This window comes from Falco peregrinus, chromosome 7 (assembly GCF_023634155.1).
Source record: "Falco peregrinus isolate bFalPer1 chromosome 7, bFalPer1.pri, whole genome shotgun sequence".
NCBI classification, from domain to species: Eukaryota; Metazoa; Chordata; class Aves; order Falconiformes; family Falconidae; genus Falco; species Falco peregrinus.
Window position 1 is genome coordinate 74,375,344 of NC_073727.1, and position 14,124 is coordinate 74,389,467.

General features: G+C 37.8%; 1 protein-coding gene across 1 annotated transcript in view; it reads left to right on the forward strand.

Moving 5' to 3' along the window:
* PRIM2 (DNA primase subunit 2) overlaps positions 1-14,124 on the forward strand; it is a 127,906-nt gene that overhangs the window by 80,147 nt on the left and 33,635 nt on the right. Inside the window, exons 9-10 of the mRNA XM_055810587.1 lie at positions 1,751-1,823; positions 2,917-3,102. Coding sequence (XP_055666562.1) covers positions 1,751-1,823; positions 2,917-3,102 — 259 coding nt within the window. The remainder of the gene's footprint in view (positions 1-1,750; positions 1,824-2,916; positions 3,103-14,124) is intronic.

The following is a 14,124-nucleotide window of genomic DNA, read 5'->3' on the forward strand; positions in this document are numbered from 1 at the left end:
TTTGTATCTCAGTACTGCAGTAAAAGCCTTCCCAGCTTTTTATTGGTACACTTAAGTAGTTTTTGAGGTTTTACTTTTCCCCATGGTAGATGTTCATAGTGGTACATCAGGTTTTCTGTTTGTTAGTTGGTTGGTTTTTGTTTTTTTAAAATGCTAAACAAATAGCAAGTGGAAGAGATTCTTGATTACTGGAAGAAAGCAAAAGTGAAGCCTGCCTTCACAAAGTGTAAGGAGAAGTATCCATGGAACCATAGGCTGGTCAGCCTCATCTCAGTTCCAGACATACGAAGGACAAGAGCATGATCATGAATGGTCAGCTTGGATTTGTGAATGGGAAATTATGGTTGACTAACCTTGTAGCTGGTCATCTTATCATAGAAGGCTCAACAGACTGGGGCGGGGAGGTAAGGAAGGCAATCAGTGGATTTTATTTATCTTGACTTTAGCAAGGTTTACGACACTGTCTCTTGTAACATTCTCACCAACAACTGATGAAGTATGGGCTAGGTAAATGGACAGTGAGGTGGACTGAAAACTGACTGAAGTGCTGTGCTCAGAGGTTTGTGATCTGAGGCATTAAGACCAGCTGGAGACCAATCACCAGTGGAGTACCTCAAGGATTGATACTGGGTCCTATATTGTTTAGCTGTTTCTTTAATGTCCTAGGTGATAGGGCATAGTGTGCACTCAGCATGTCTCAGATGATACAAAACTGGGGGGAACGGTTTACACCAGGTGTGCTGCCTTTCAGATGGACTTGGATAGGCTGGAGAAATGGGCTGACAGGAACCCTACAAAGTTCAATAAAGGGAAGTACCAAGCCCAGCATCTGGGGAGGAATAACCCCATGTACCAGTATACACTGAGGGACGAACAGCTGTGAAACAGAGTTGCAGATGACCTTGGGGTCCTGGTAGATAAAAAAGCTGACTGAAGCCACCAGTGTACCCCTGAAGCAAAGAAAGCGAACAGTATCTTGGGCGACATTAGGAAGAGCACTCCCAGCAGGCTGAGGGACGTGATCCTTCCCTTCTCCTTGGCACCGGTGAGGCCACATCTGGAGGGCTGTATCCACCCTTGAACTCCCCAGTGTGTATGAGGAGACGCTGAGAGAGCTTACATTGTTCAGCCTGGTAGAGATAAATTTCAAGAGGCTCTGTCTTACCAGCATGTATAAATAGGTGTCTGATAAGAGGGAGTAAAGAGGCAGAGCAAGACTCCTCTCAGTAGTATCCAGAGATAGGCTAGGAGGCATGAACTGATACACAGGAAATTTCCACTTCAACATAAGAAAACATTTTTAATGCCAGTGTGGTCAAACACCGGAACAGGCTGCTCAGAAAGTTACGGAGTCACTGTTCTTGGAGATGCTTATAACCTAACTTGATGAGATATTAAGGAACTTGCTGTAGTTAACTCTGATTTGAGCAGAGGGTTGGACTTAGATGATCGTCAGAGGTCTTTCTCAGCCTCAACAGTAGTGTGATCTTGTGATCTGAATTCTAAATGACCTCTCACCACTCCTTTCAGGTGAAAGGAAGAGCGGGTTTCTTTACCATGTTGACTCTAATAGTTGGTTTTATAAATCTTAATTACTTACATAACTGTCAACTATGGTTTCCTTGGTTTTGCCTGATAGAAAAGATTTGCAGTCCTTAATTGGAAAAATAATTTCTTTCTAAATTTGTAAGTTTAAAAAACATCTTTGAACAGTTTTAAATTATGCTGAACTGTTTGCTTTGTTTTTCAGCCATTCTTACATTGGCCCAGATTACAGTGTGCAGAGGAACACTGGAAAAATTTCTCTAGAACAGATTGATGCTGTAAGTCCTCTGTGTTTATTGAGTTATATGTTGATCTATAACTTAAAATTCAAGTACTCTATGTACATACAACATATAAAGCCTTTATCTTTTTTGCTTTGTAACACTTGGGAACCACTTGAACAAAATTGTGATAAAGTTTGAAATAAAGCAGAATTAACTGAAAATGCATCTAATCAGGATTTAGACTGGAGCTATTATGAATTGCTTAATTTGCTACTTAATTTTGTGAACTTTCACAAATACCTAACATAATTATGAACAGTGTCTAACAGAATTTTCATATTAAATAATTTTGCAACTTATGATGTTTAGTTTATGATTATTGCATTGCAGTATTAGTCTTTTCAATGCTATTTTTTTTACTTTTGAGTTACAGAAGGGTTTTTCAAAACAAGGAAGTAAATACAAATGATTGTAATACCACATCAGTGGTGCAGAGGCAAAAACACATTACAACTACTTTATCTGAACTTTATAAATCATGTGTGTTTTCAGTGTCCATCTTAACCATGATAAGTGGTTCCTTTGGTAGTGAATTCCATGGCATAACTCAGATGTTAAAAATGAAAATGCAAAGCCCAAGTAAACTTGAATGTTTCGGGTTTTTTAGTCTCTGAAACCTTGCTTTATAAGAAATAATATTCTTCAGGGAAAAAAACCAACCTGCAGATCAGTTGCAGTGGATTTTAGTCCTGCTTGTAGTTTTTCAAAGACATTTCAAGAAAAATACCCATCCCCACCTGCAACCCCCAAAAACTCTTCACAAAAGTCACCTTGCCATTCCAGAACCTAAAATAAGGGAGAAGCAAGAAATACTGTAATGGAACTGTTGGTATGTTTTTCCTGACAGCCTTAAATCTGTGTTACTTGTAGCTGAAGATAGTCTGATACTACCACCTGTATTACTCTGTTATTGGATTTGATGGCTGCCAGACACGCTTGTGTTATCGGTCCCAAGGCACTCTGCACGTGCATGTCTATTCTTCCAGCCATTGGCATTTTCAAGTGGAGCTGATTAATAATCACAATAAACATATATCCGACAAATTAAAGGATCAGTATGCCTTAAACACGTTTTTTCTCTTGACAGCTTTCTGTGAAGTCATTCCCTCTTTGCATGCGCCAGTTGCACAAAGCCCTACGTGATAACCATCATCTCCGTCACGGAGGCCGTATGCAATATGGACTGTTCTTAAAAGGCATTGGCTTGACTCTGGAACAGGCACTGGAATTTTGGAAGAAGGAATTTGTCAAAGGAAAAGTGGATGCAGACAAGGTAATTCATGAAATGAAAAGTATCTAAATATGTGAATGTGAGGATGTGGTTAATGTGTACATTGTACTACACATTTGAATAGGTGCTTGTTAAAGTAGATAACTGGGCAAAAGGCATAGTAATGTCTTTTAAAGGTGGGGGAGTAGTTCTCTTTGTTTATGATTTTATTAATTTTGTTGGTCATTCTCCTGAAGCATAGGGAAAAAAGGCAAGCCCCAAAGAGGCTTTCTATAGATGAGGACTAGAAAAATCTTACTTTACCACTAAATCACTAGGAAACCAATGTCCTTTGGTGAAATACACTTAGTATGTGACTAAATTAATACACCCGGCAGGTAAGTGACCACAAACAGTACTATCTGAAAGGCAAATTATCCTTTTTTTTTGTTGGTTAATAAAAAAAAATTATAAATTGGACAGCTGCATATGAGGTGAGCTTGCCTTAGCAAATTTATAGTCTAAGAATAAAAGAAGAAACTGGAGGTGAATGAAGATGGAAGAATATGTTCAAGTGAGAAAATGCTGTTCAGTGCAGTAGGCAGTATTATATTAGTCATTGTCGTAACACTTGCTAATATTTTTGAGAGTATCAAGAGTGTGGAGAGTGTAGCATACATGTGCTGTCTCTTTGAGAGTGTGAAAAATGTATGCTAATTTTTTCAGGTTTGTGGCCTGCTCCTTACCTTGAACAGTGTATGTAGAATCGAGCAGGTTTTCTCTGTCATCAAGCCTGTGGCATGCGTTGGAACAGAAGTTTCAGACCTTATTATCAGTTTTGTTTGGACTGTGATACTTTGCATTTATTTTTGCGAGATCTCGGCTTTCTAGAGTTCTGTGAAGTATTTTGGAGTGTTTGGTAGACACTCTTTTGTTAGTTTAGGTTCTCTGGGGCATGGCTATTTATAGAAGATACAGGGCAAAAAGTAATGCTTGCTACAATGAATTATGGTACGTTTGTCTCTTTCAAGTCTCAGAAGATATATCAACTGTCTGCAGTTTTTTTGGGAAGGCAAAAGGGATTTGAAGGTATGATTTGAGTTGAGTACCTAAATCTCTGTAAATCTAGCTCTTTAATTTGGATATGATTTAAGAGTAGATAGATATTTTGTTAAGAAAGAAATCCAAAATCTGTTCCCTGACAAAGATTTCAGGTGAGGTAATAAATTTTGCAGTTGAAAGCCAGTTAATTACTACTTGTATTAGGTTTGTGTGGCAAGGTTTTGGTAGCAGGAAGGGCTACAGATGTGGCTTCTGTGAGAAACTGCTAGAAGCCTTCCCCCATGTCTGACAGAGGCTGTGCCAGCCGTCTCCAAGATGGACCCGCTGCTGGCCAAGGCCGAGCCTGTCAGCAACAATGGTAGCACCTCTGGGATAACATTTAAGAAGGGGGAAAAATAACCTGAGCAACTGCCTCGAGAGAGAGGAGTGAGCAACAACTCTGCAGCCCCCCAGGTCGGTGCAGAAGGAGGGGCAGGAGGGGCTCCAGGTGCCGGAGCAGAGATTCCCCTGCAGCCCGTGGTGAAGACCCACGGTGAGGCAGGCTGTGCCCTGCAGCCATGGAGGTTAACGCTGGAGCAGATCTCCACCTGCAGCCATGGAGGACCCCATGCTGGAGCAGGTGGATGCCCGAAGGATGCTGTGACCCTGTGGGAAGCCTGTGCTGGAGCAGGCTCCTGGTGGGAGCTGTGACCCCATGGAGAGAGGAGCCCAGGCTGGAGCAGGTTTGCTGGCAGCACTTGTGACCCCTTGGGGGACCCACACTGGAGCAGCCTGTGCCTGAAGGGCTGCACCCTGTGGAAGGGACCCACGCTGGAGCAGTTCATGAAGAACTGTAGTCTGTGGGAAGTGCTCACGTTGTAGAAGTTCATGGAGGACTGTCTGCTGTGGGAGGGACCCCAGGCTGGAGCAGGGGAGGAGTGTGAGGAGTCCTCCTCCTGAGGAGGAAGGAGCAGCAGAGACATCTGATGAACTGACACTCATTCAGTGCTACCCCCGTTTCCCATCCCCTTGCACCATTGGCAGGGAGGAGGGAGAGAAAATCGGGAGTAAAGTTGAGCCTGAGAAGAAGGGAGGAGTGAGGGGAAGGTGTTTTTAAGATTTGGTTTTATTTCTCATTACCCTATTCTGGTTTGGTTGGTAATAAATTAAGCTAATTTTCCCCCAAGTCAAGTCTGTTTTGCCCATGACGGTAACTGGGGAGTGATCTTTCCCTGTCCTTATCTTGACACCCAAACCTTTAGTTATATTTTCTCTCCCCTGTTCAGTTGAGGAGGGGATAGAGTGGTTTGGGTGGGTACCTGGTACCAAGCCAGGGTCAACCTGCCTAGTTGTGTGTCAGGTTGTTGTTGCCTAGGTCAACTAGTATGCTAGTTGAGTTCAGGAAAATGCAGATTTTTCAGTTGCAATTTCCTATTCTTAAAGGAAACTGAAAGAATAAAACCAAGCTATCAGAAACAGTAACAATGTAAATATATACATTTACTATTTCAATGTAAGTATTTATTATTTCTGTTTTTAAAAAGTCATTGTATGAACAGGTGTGATTACACCATAGGTATATGCACATGTAGGACAACATGTATGCACCTTGGGTCTTTTTTTCAGTCACAGGGTTATAACTTTATAGCATCTCCCTTGATAGGCCCTAGAAATAAATGAAATTTTATGATCCTGTGTCTACCTTTGACAGTTAGAAAGTATATTGTGAATGAAGTAAGGAGTTGTAATTACTGCATTTTTCACAAGCAGGCTGCTACTTCCATGTAATTTTCATTCTTCTTAAGTTCTAGATAAACAGCTTCAGACTGGGGTAAAAAATAAGCTGATTTTTCACACCTGTACCTGAAGTCAGTAGCCTGTAGGTTTTCATAGTAAAATGTCATATAAGGTTTAATGTCCTGAAAAAATGAAAATTACTAAAGTTCTTCTTGGTACTTTCTTCTTTTGACATTTTCATTTTTTGACACTCATGCCATTGTTCCTTTCCTGTAGAGTGGAGATAATTGTACTTTTTTTGTCTTAACAGAGCATTGTGAAGATATATGCATTATACTTGCTAATTATTTGTTCCTGGCTGTTGTATTGCAACAAGGGAGTGTTCAATTTGCTGCAGTTTCAAAATTATGTGTTTACATTAATCTTTAGTGGCTGCAACATTTATGTCAGTTCTGAATCCTAAGAATTCTTGGCAGACAACTTCAGTCTTCAGCAGGGAGTGAGTTACCTTGAACGCGCCAGTGGTGCACTGGAGTGCTTACCAGCAGGCTAAGCATAGGCTTAGCACAAGGAAAATTTGCACCGAAAAGAACTCATCCTGTGCCGTGAATCAGTGATGTGAACATACCCCTAGGCTCATTGATAAAAACTTTTCTACAGTGTTTTTAAGAAACAATATTTTACCTTTAAAAGTAAAGTGTATTGTAAGCGAAGTGTGAAACCATGTATTCAGTGGAAAAAAAAAATTAAAATAGTGCCTACAAAGAAAGCACTGAAACTAGTGGAGATCCTCTGTTGGGGGGCAGATGATCACGTACTGGCATGTTCACAACAGCGACAAATACAGAGCACAAAATAAAACATTTTTTACTGTAGGCACTGTAATTAAAATTACTGTGTGAATTGCTAGGCTAAGAGTGCCTAAATGGTAAGTTATTGTTGTTGAAATGATAGGATCAGCTGTGAAATGGTGGTAGATGTGTTGCTTCTTACTGAGTGGTTATGCTAGCGGGCTTCATAATCTCAAGTGTTATTTTAAGGCTCTTTTGGTTTTTTTTCTGTAACATGTAATCTTACTCTAAATAGATATTAATTCCCTTAGGTTCATTCACATCCTGTTCTTCTTGCTTAAGAAGCAACACCACCCCACCACCCCCAAAATAGGGAGGTAGCTCCAGTATGCTTTTAAAATACTTGAAAAAAAGAAAGTAATAAGATGAATGAAGAGAAGTTAAATAGTTACAGTATAGTTAGTTGTAAAAATGCTCTGGTAAGTTGAAAGTAAAATCCTCCTATAGTGGAGGTGATTATTTGGCTGTTACTGTTTGTATCTATTTGTATGATTAGCTTGTGAATGTGAAATCAGAGACTTGAAAGATAATGTAGCGTTTGGAACAAAGGAAAGAATGAAAGCTGTATCAGTTTCTTTAAGGCATTATTCAGTTACTTCCTTAGCAAATAGCCTGGAATTAAGGTTTTGATACAGATGGATGGGTTTAAGGCAACCCACCACTTTTTTGCTTTCCTTTGCTACATATATACTTGTTGATATATATTCTTTTTCTTAGCAGTATTTGATGCACAGTGATGGGAAATGTTCTCTTCTAGTACTCTGATTATTTACCATTTTTTACAGAAGAGACAGTTGCTAGTTGTGCACTTCTGTGTTGAAAAGTAATTCCTTTGATAATTGCAATTTGAGATTGCAGATTTTTATTATTGTTGCATATACTACTGAGGAGCATCTGAAAATTGCACAAGAGTTTGTCTGTCTTTCTTTCTTTAATAAATCTCCAAAATTATGCATTACTATATTTACAAAATTATCCTTGTGACATAACAGCTGTCTTGTCCTTGTGACTTGTTAATGTGAGTGAGACGTGGCTCTTCAGCTGCTGTGTTCTAGCACTCTTTCCTGGGGGATGTGGTGGCATTCAGGCTAATGAAGCCTTTTATTCATCCTGACTTAGCTTTCCAGATCATCTTACTGCAGTTTCATATGGCTTGTTGTTTTCTGTAGCGGTTGGTCGCAATGGCAATGAGCAGGATGTTTTCTAGTTGTCAGAGGTTCCTGTCTGAGGTATGCCTCTGCATCCCTTCCTGCTGGTAAAGGTCCTCATGACAGACATTTTCCTGGGAGACGCAAGAGGAAACATTACTCACTTAACCTTGCTCAGCATCTGTGACTGGGGAAGAAGCAAACCATTCACAGTGAAGCTTTTGAGCTTCAGTTGATTTTTAATATATTCTAGATGTTTCTTACACACGTGGTGATCATGTATGAATCTGAGGACAGACAACTTGCCAGCCATATACTGCATCAGGAATAAGTCTCTACTCTGTTAAGAAGTGATGAGGCTTCAGGATGGAGATACGTCCCAATGAGATAGTTTCAGTGACTGGATTTTCCTGCCTCTTCCATTTCTTTTCCAGATGATCTTAGGGAGGTCCTTGAATCTGGATTCAGGAGTGAAGCTTTACCTTGACTGCAAACAGCTGGTGGTGAATGTTTCTACCAGGGCCAGCTAGAAATTCCATGAGGGGGAGCCTGGACTGGAGACCTCCTGAGGTCTTTTCTAGCCTGACTTACCCTGTGATTCTGCATCCAGGTCTGAATACAGGTAGAAGTACATTTCTGTGAGGGCCAGCCACTAGGGGGAGACAAGATCATAAAGAATAAACAAATATAATGTAGAGATGTAAATTAGAAGTGCTTATGCTATAAAGCTTTGTAGGTCTATACAATTATAAAATAACTCCGTGTATTTAAATGAAAATAGAAATAGGCACTTCATAATCTGCAAGGCAATGCTTTTCAGTGAACAGGACTATCCCCAGTGCAATTTATAATGTTTGGATGATATGGTGGTTCTTTGAAACAACCTCCACCTCCTTAAATCCCTAGGAATATTTTCTTTATCGGTCGGTTGGTTACATTTGGTTTTGCTATTTTACTCTCTCATTTGTTTGAGACTTGGGGATTGGTTTGCAGCTAGATTGTTTTTTTTACTTGCCCTCTTTATGTTGCGTAATGGTGCCTACTGTTTCGGGAACATATTTTGATTCATAAATCAGAGAAAGATCTTTGTTCTGTCACATTCTTAATTAGAATTCTCTAATTGAATGTCATTTGCTACTTCTATTATTCAGTTATTTAAACTTTACAAATCTGCAGCCTAAAGTGACATGTTGAACAGCAAGACACAATATTTAACCTCTAAAGGATAAAGATATAAACAGATTACAATCTGATCTTTTTTTAATTGGACATCAGTAGTACTATAATGCAAGTAGATGGCCAGGCTTGAATTTTCCTGAGATGTGTAAAGGCTATTATAGAACTTTAAGAAAATGTTTGCTGTCTTCGAGGATATAAAAAAAAAGTAATAAAAATGCAGCATATATTACCTGTAAAATCTTATCCCTCTGAATTCTGTGGAAGTGGAAGAGTATGTCATGGTACCAAGGCATTAATATAGTTAAGCATATTGCCTTTGTTTTCATTGGTTATCAGGGGACTTAGATAGTCTTGATTAAATTCTCTTTTTGTGTTAAACTTATCATAAAAAGAAATAGAAATTTTTTTTGCATTCTACCAGTGAATGTAAAAATTAGCTTCAGTAGAACGACTTGCTGTCTGTATTTCTCTTTCGTTATTTGGAAATTGTCATTTCATTCTCTAGTTTTAGTGAGGAAAAAAAAAGTGAATTTTAAAGACTGAATCACTTTTATTTTGTATTGGCAAAATTACATTCTATTCATAACATTATTATATGTTGAATGGCTATGCTTACCTAGCTTACCTTTCTTTATGCTCAGAAAGTCAAAATACTTTTATGATATGTTTCCAGATGTTTTTTGTAATCTACAAACAGCTCAGGCTAGAAGTGATTTAATTATCAGAAAAAACATGAAAATGCATTTCCATGTACATGACTCATTTTGATTCCCAAACTTACTGTTGAATTTGCATTAAACCTTTTCCTTAAATGCAATTTTGAAGAAAAAAACAGTAATGTGCAATTGTTACAGGGGTTTCAAAACAGTAGGTGGTCCAAGTGATCCTAGGCATGCAGGCTTGAAATAAAAATTAAGATTTAATTTTTATTTCAGCCGCGACGGCTAATGAAACAGACTTTCGGATTTCACTATTCCCAAGTTCTTTTGTGTGGTTTTGGTTTGGGGTTGGTGTGTTGGTTGGTTGTTTTGCTGTTAGTATAATCCTTTGTGGCATTCCTCTGAACAGCCAGGTCTATGCAATCAGAGTATTTGTGCAAAACTGAAGTGACTCAACGAAGATGCTAGTTGTTAGGAGTTGAACAGTCTTAAAAATGTCCATAATCTGAACTCACGTCAGTCACATTAGTTTTGAGAAATCAGCTTTATGGTAGTGAATCAATCATCATGAGATCTACTCCTTTCATATAGTTTCCTTAATGTTTTGTTTGCATAGAAATTGAAGCTTGGATGTTAACAGGTGCATTGTTCAAATGGGACATAACTGTTGTTGAAACTGGTATTTCATGTGAAGAGATGTCATGCTGAGATCAATTAGCTTGCATGATCTTGACTGAAGAGGATAGTCTGTGGTTTGTTTTACATTTTAATAAAAATTATGCAGAAGAAGTTTTTGAGTGAATTTGTTTTATAATCACAATTTATACAACTAGGCATGAGAATGAAAAGCATGACTTGAAGCCGTAAATGCATGGATTGTTGTTGCATCTGAGTCAAGCTGAATTAGTTCAGCTTTCTTGGTTGTAGCTGGAAAAAGATGTTTTCTTTCCTTTGGCTATGGTAATTTGCTAATAAGCAGCAGTGTGATGTTGGATGCAAATAACTGAAAATCCTGAGGACTTTACGCTGTGGACAGCTATTATTCTTCTCCATTTGGTTACATATGAATGGTTAGAGCTGCATCTGAAAATTAGGAATTTCCTGCAAAACCTCTGTGATCTGGCCATGGAGTTTAGTCCAAGTAATAATAATATCTGTCCTTAGCTGAACGGAAATAACCTTCAATTGCTATTAAAATTGGGTTATTTTTGGCATTAAGTGTATCACAGTATGTATGTTAAGTCTCTGCAAGATTCTTGTTATTATATATTATCATTTTGATTTAAAGTTGTCTTTTATTGATGGGAATTTGTCCTTTTGTGTCCGTGTGTGCATTCATTTATTCTTGTTAGCATTGTATTCCCTTCTCTTGTGGAGCACTGCAGAAGTTTGAATCAGATGAGTAGTGTTGGCATATTGCTGAAATACTAGTTTGCTTTGATTTCTTCGGTTTTGTATACCTATTAACCAAAGCAGTAGGAAAGAGATCTGTAATGGATCCTGGAAATAGGAGGGCTGAGAAAGCATGCTTATAGGAGTTGTATTTGATTGTATTCCAAGTGCGGTACTTAGGGATATGGTTTAGTGGTGGACTTGGCAGTGCTAGGTTAATGGTTGAATAACTGTCTTTTCCAGCCTAAATGACTCTGTGATAAAATGTGAATAACTTCTTCCAGAGTCCTGTTAAATTCTGCTAGGTCGTAGGAAGGAGCTGGGATAAGATTCCTCACTGACGGTATCAAATGTAGAGAATACTAGCAAAGCCTGTAAACGTATAACCCTCACCTGTGGCTAGGGGCAAGTCACTACCAGCGTTGTCAGTGTTAATTCTCTTTAGTATTGTGGACACAATCATTCTGGAAAGGCTGCAGAAAATTTGCTCGACTCATTAGAGCTAGAGATAGCTGTTTGCTTCCTGTTTAATTAAGCATCGTGAGATCAAATCAAAATAGTTGGAAGTTGTTTGCATCAGACTGTGATTTTTTTATTAGGACTTACAGTTAAATAATAATATGGAATTGCTGTCACTAAAAGTAACATGCCATCTTGTATTTATGGACATTACTGCATGATGTGATTAGTAATGCAAGTTTTGCAAAGCAGTTGGTACTATTTCTACTTTTCTGCCAGACAGGAAATCCTGACTTTGTTGCAAAGGTATTTACCGCAAACATCTATGTTGTTCACAATACTTGGAGAAATGTGTGCAAGTTTGTAGATAATTGCTGCTCTGACCTTTTTATTAAATGAAGAATATAGACATGTGTACCGCGGCTGTTTCTCTCGTAGTCCATTTTAGGGTTTTTTTTTCAAATTAAGCAAGTAAATGAAGCATATCATAGTTCCAGTTGACATATAAGAAGTCAGGCGATGAGAAATCGTATGTGAATGTAGGAGTAGATGTTCTTTGCGATACATGGTAGAAATGTCCTACCATTTCGGCAAAATATGAAAGTAATAATTTTTTCACAATTTCTGCCCATATGCAATGTATATTAATAATCACTGAAAAGATATTGTTAACTTACAACTTTATACAAATATATAAATGAATGAATAGATATATATACTGTGTGTATGTACCTGTATAAATCATGTGGAGGCTATATATGCATAACTGTATGCAGAATTTTTAAAAATTGGAGTAAGAATAGTAATACCTGGTAAGTGGTGCATAATGTTGTGCTATTGAATTGAACTAGTTAACTTGGGTGGTATTTAACCTTGCAGGTAGAATATTCACTGCTAAAGGGAAACTGCAACTTTACTTGGTTTTCTTTCAGTGTACATTAGAGTTTTGTTTTGCTTGCCACATCTGAAGTTCTGACCACTAGAAGGAACAAAACCAAACCAAAACCTTAACATTTTTTTTTTTTTTTACCTTTTCACTTGTAAGGATGTATTTTACTTTAAAACAATATTGCCTGACCTTTTAAACCCAAGGTCCTTACCAGTTTATTGGTAAAGTTAAGGATACTAAAGAGAAATTATCTTTGGGACATAATTATGTAGATTTAAGAGAGCACTGTAGTTTATTATACCCTGTAGCTAATGTAGATGCATATTAAACTCAAGCATATTTTTGTGTATTTCCCTCTGAAACTTTCTTTTCTCAGGCCTTAAATTACTAATCAGCATACCAGCGTATCTTACAGCTAAGCATACTGAATATTGACAAGAATCTGTTTCTCTGTCATTTTATATAGTAACTTTTTTCATAAAACAGTATTTTTGTTACAGAAACCTTTTAAAAAACCCTTAGAATTTAAAAAAATGTTAATTTTTGTATAACAGATTCAAAACCTCAAAGCAGTATTTCTTAAATTAAATATGCCTAGTATAAAAACATTATTTTTCACCGTAGTTTTGTTTCATGGGTGTTACTTAGACCACAACTGATGATTATGTGCTAGAAAACATAAAATGATTCTAGACTATGATATACTGGGAAGTTACTGCCTGGGCACATAAATATTCTAGGAATCGCAGTAATAAGTAATATATGATATATATATAAATATAAAAAAATAGTAAGTGCTCTGTGTGTTGCTCTTTCACTGCAAACACAGTCCTTTTTTCGGTTGCTACCAGATTTCTCAATTATTTCTGTTAAACTGGAATTCTCCAGTCTTTGTTTTGAAGCCAAAGTTATGGTGGTGTTTTCCTATGATTATTCACTTTAAAGTACTTTAATTTGTTCAGCCTTTTTTTTTTTTTTAACCTGTTAAACATGTATCTGTCTTTTTGATTTTCAGTTTTCATCATCTGACTTACATTATAAGGGAAAATTTTGAATGGTCTTTCATCCTGTGGCGTGTCTTAGGGACGGAGAAGAGCTCTAGCTACATAATCTCTCTTCCAGGACATTCATTACAGTGCTGGCATAATTTTAGTGATGTTTTTTAATTGTACTGTACTACCATAAAAAATAGGAATAGTTTCCATAGTTGTTCCATATTAGGCACTGAAATCTGTATTTAGTAATCTAGTATATGAGCAGGTTAGCGATAAGGTTCTTGCACTGAGAAGAATGAAAGCAATAATTATCTTTCCTGTACTAAAACTAATCTGGATTAAGAGAATCTGCTCTCTTATGACGTGTTTCATTCCCAGCAACACACGTTCTCTTCCCATACTTTAGTATCTTTTCAGAATAGAATGTATAAAAATGGATGTTAAAGCTAGACTTTCAATTCTCTAAGATTCCCTTTGTACTCTTGAACCGCTTTCAAACTTGCACTTTATTATCACTGTAGAAAGACCATGTACTTGTCAGAAGACATTTCTGTTTTATTAGCCATCACAGCAGCAGCAAGGAAGTCTGTGACATTTAAAGAAAAGTAATAGATGGGTTTGCCTATCTGGTTGCCAGATTTCTGTGTCACTAAATGTGGTCTTTAGCAGGCTCTGTTGAACGCCTTCTTAACCATACGGCCCTCTCTTGACAGCCATCTGCTGAAAAATGCCTGC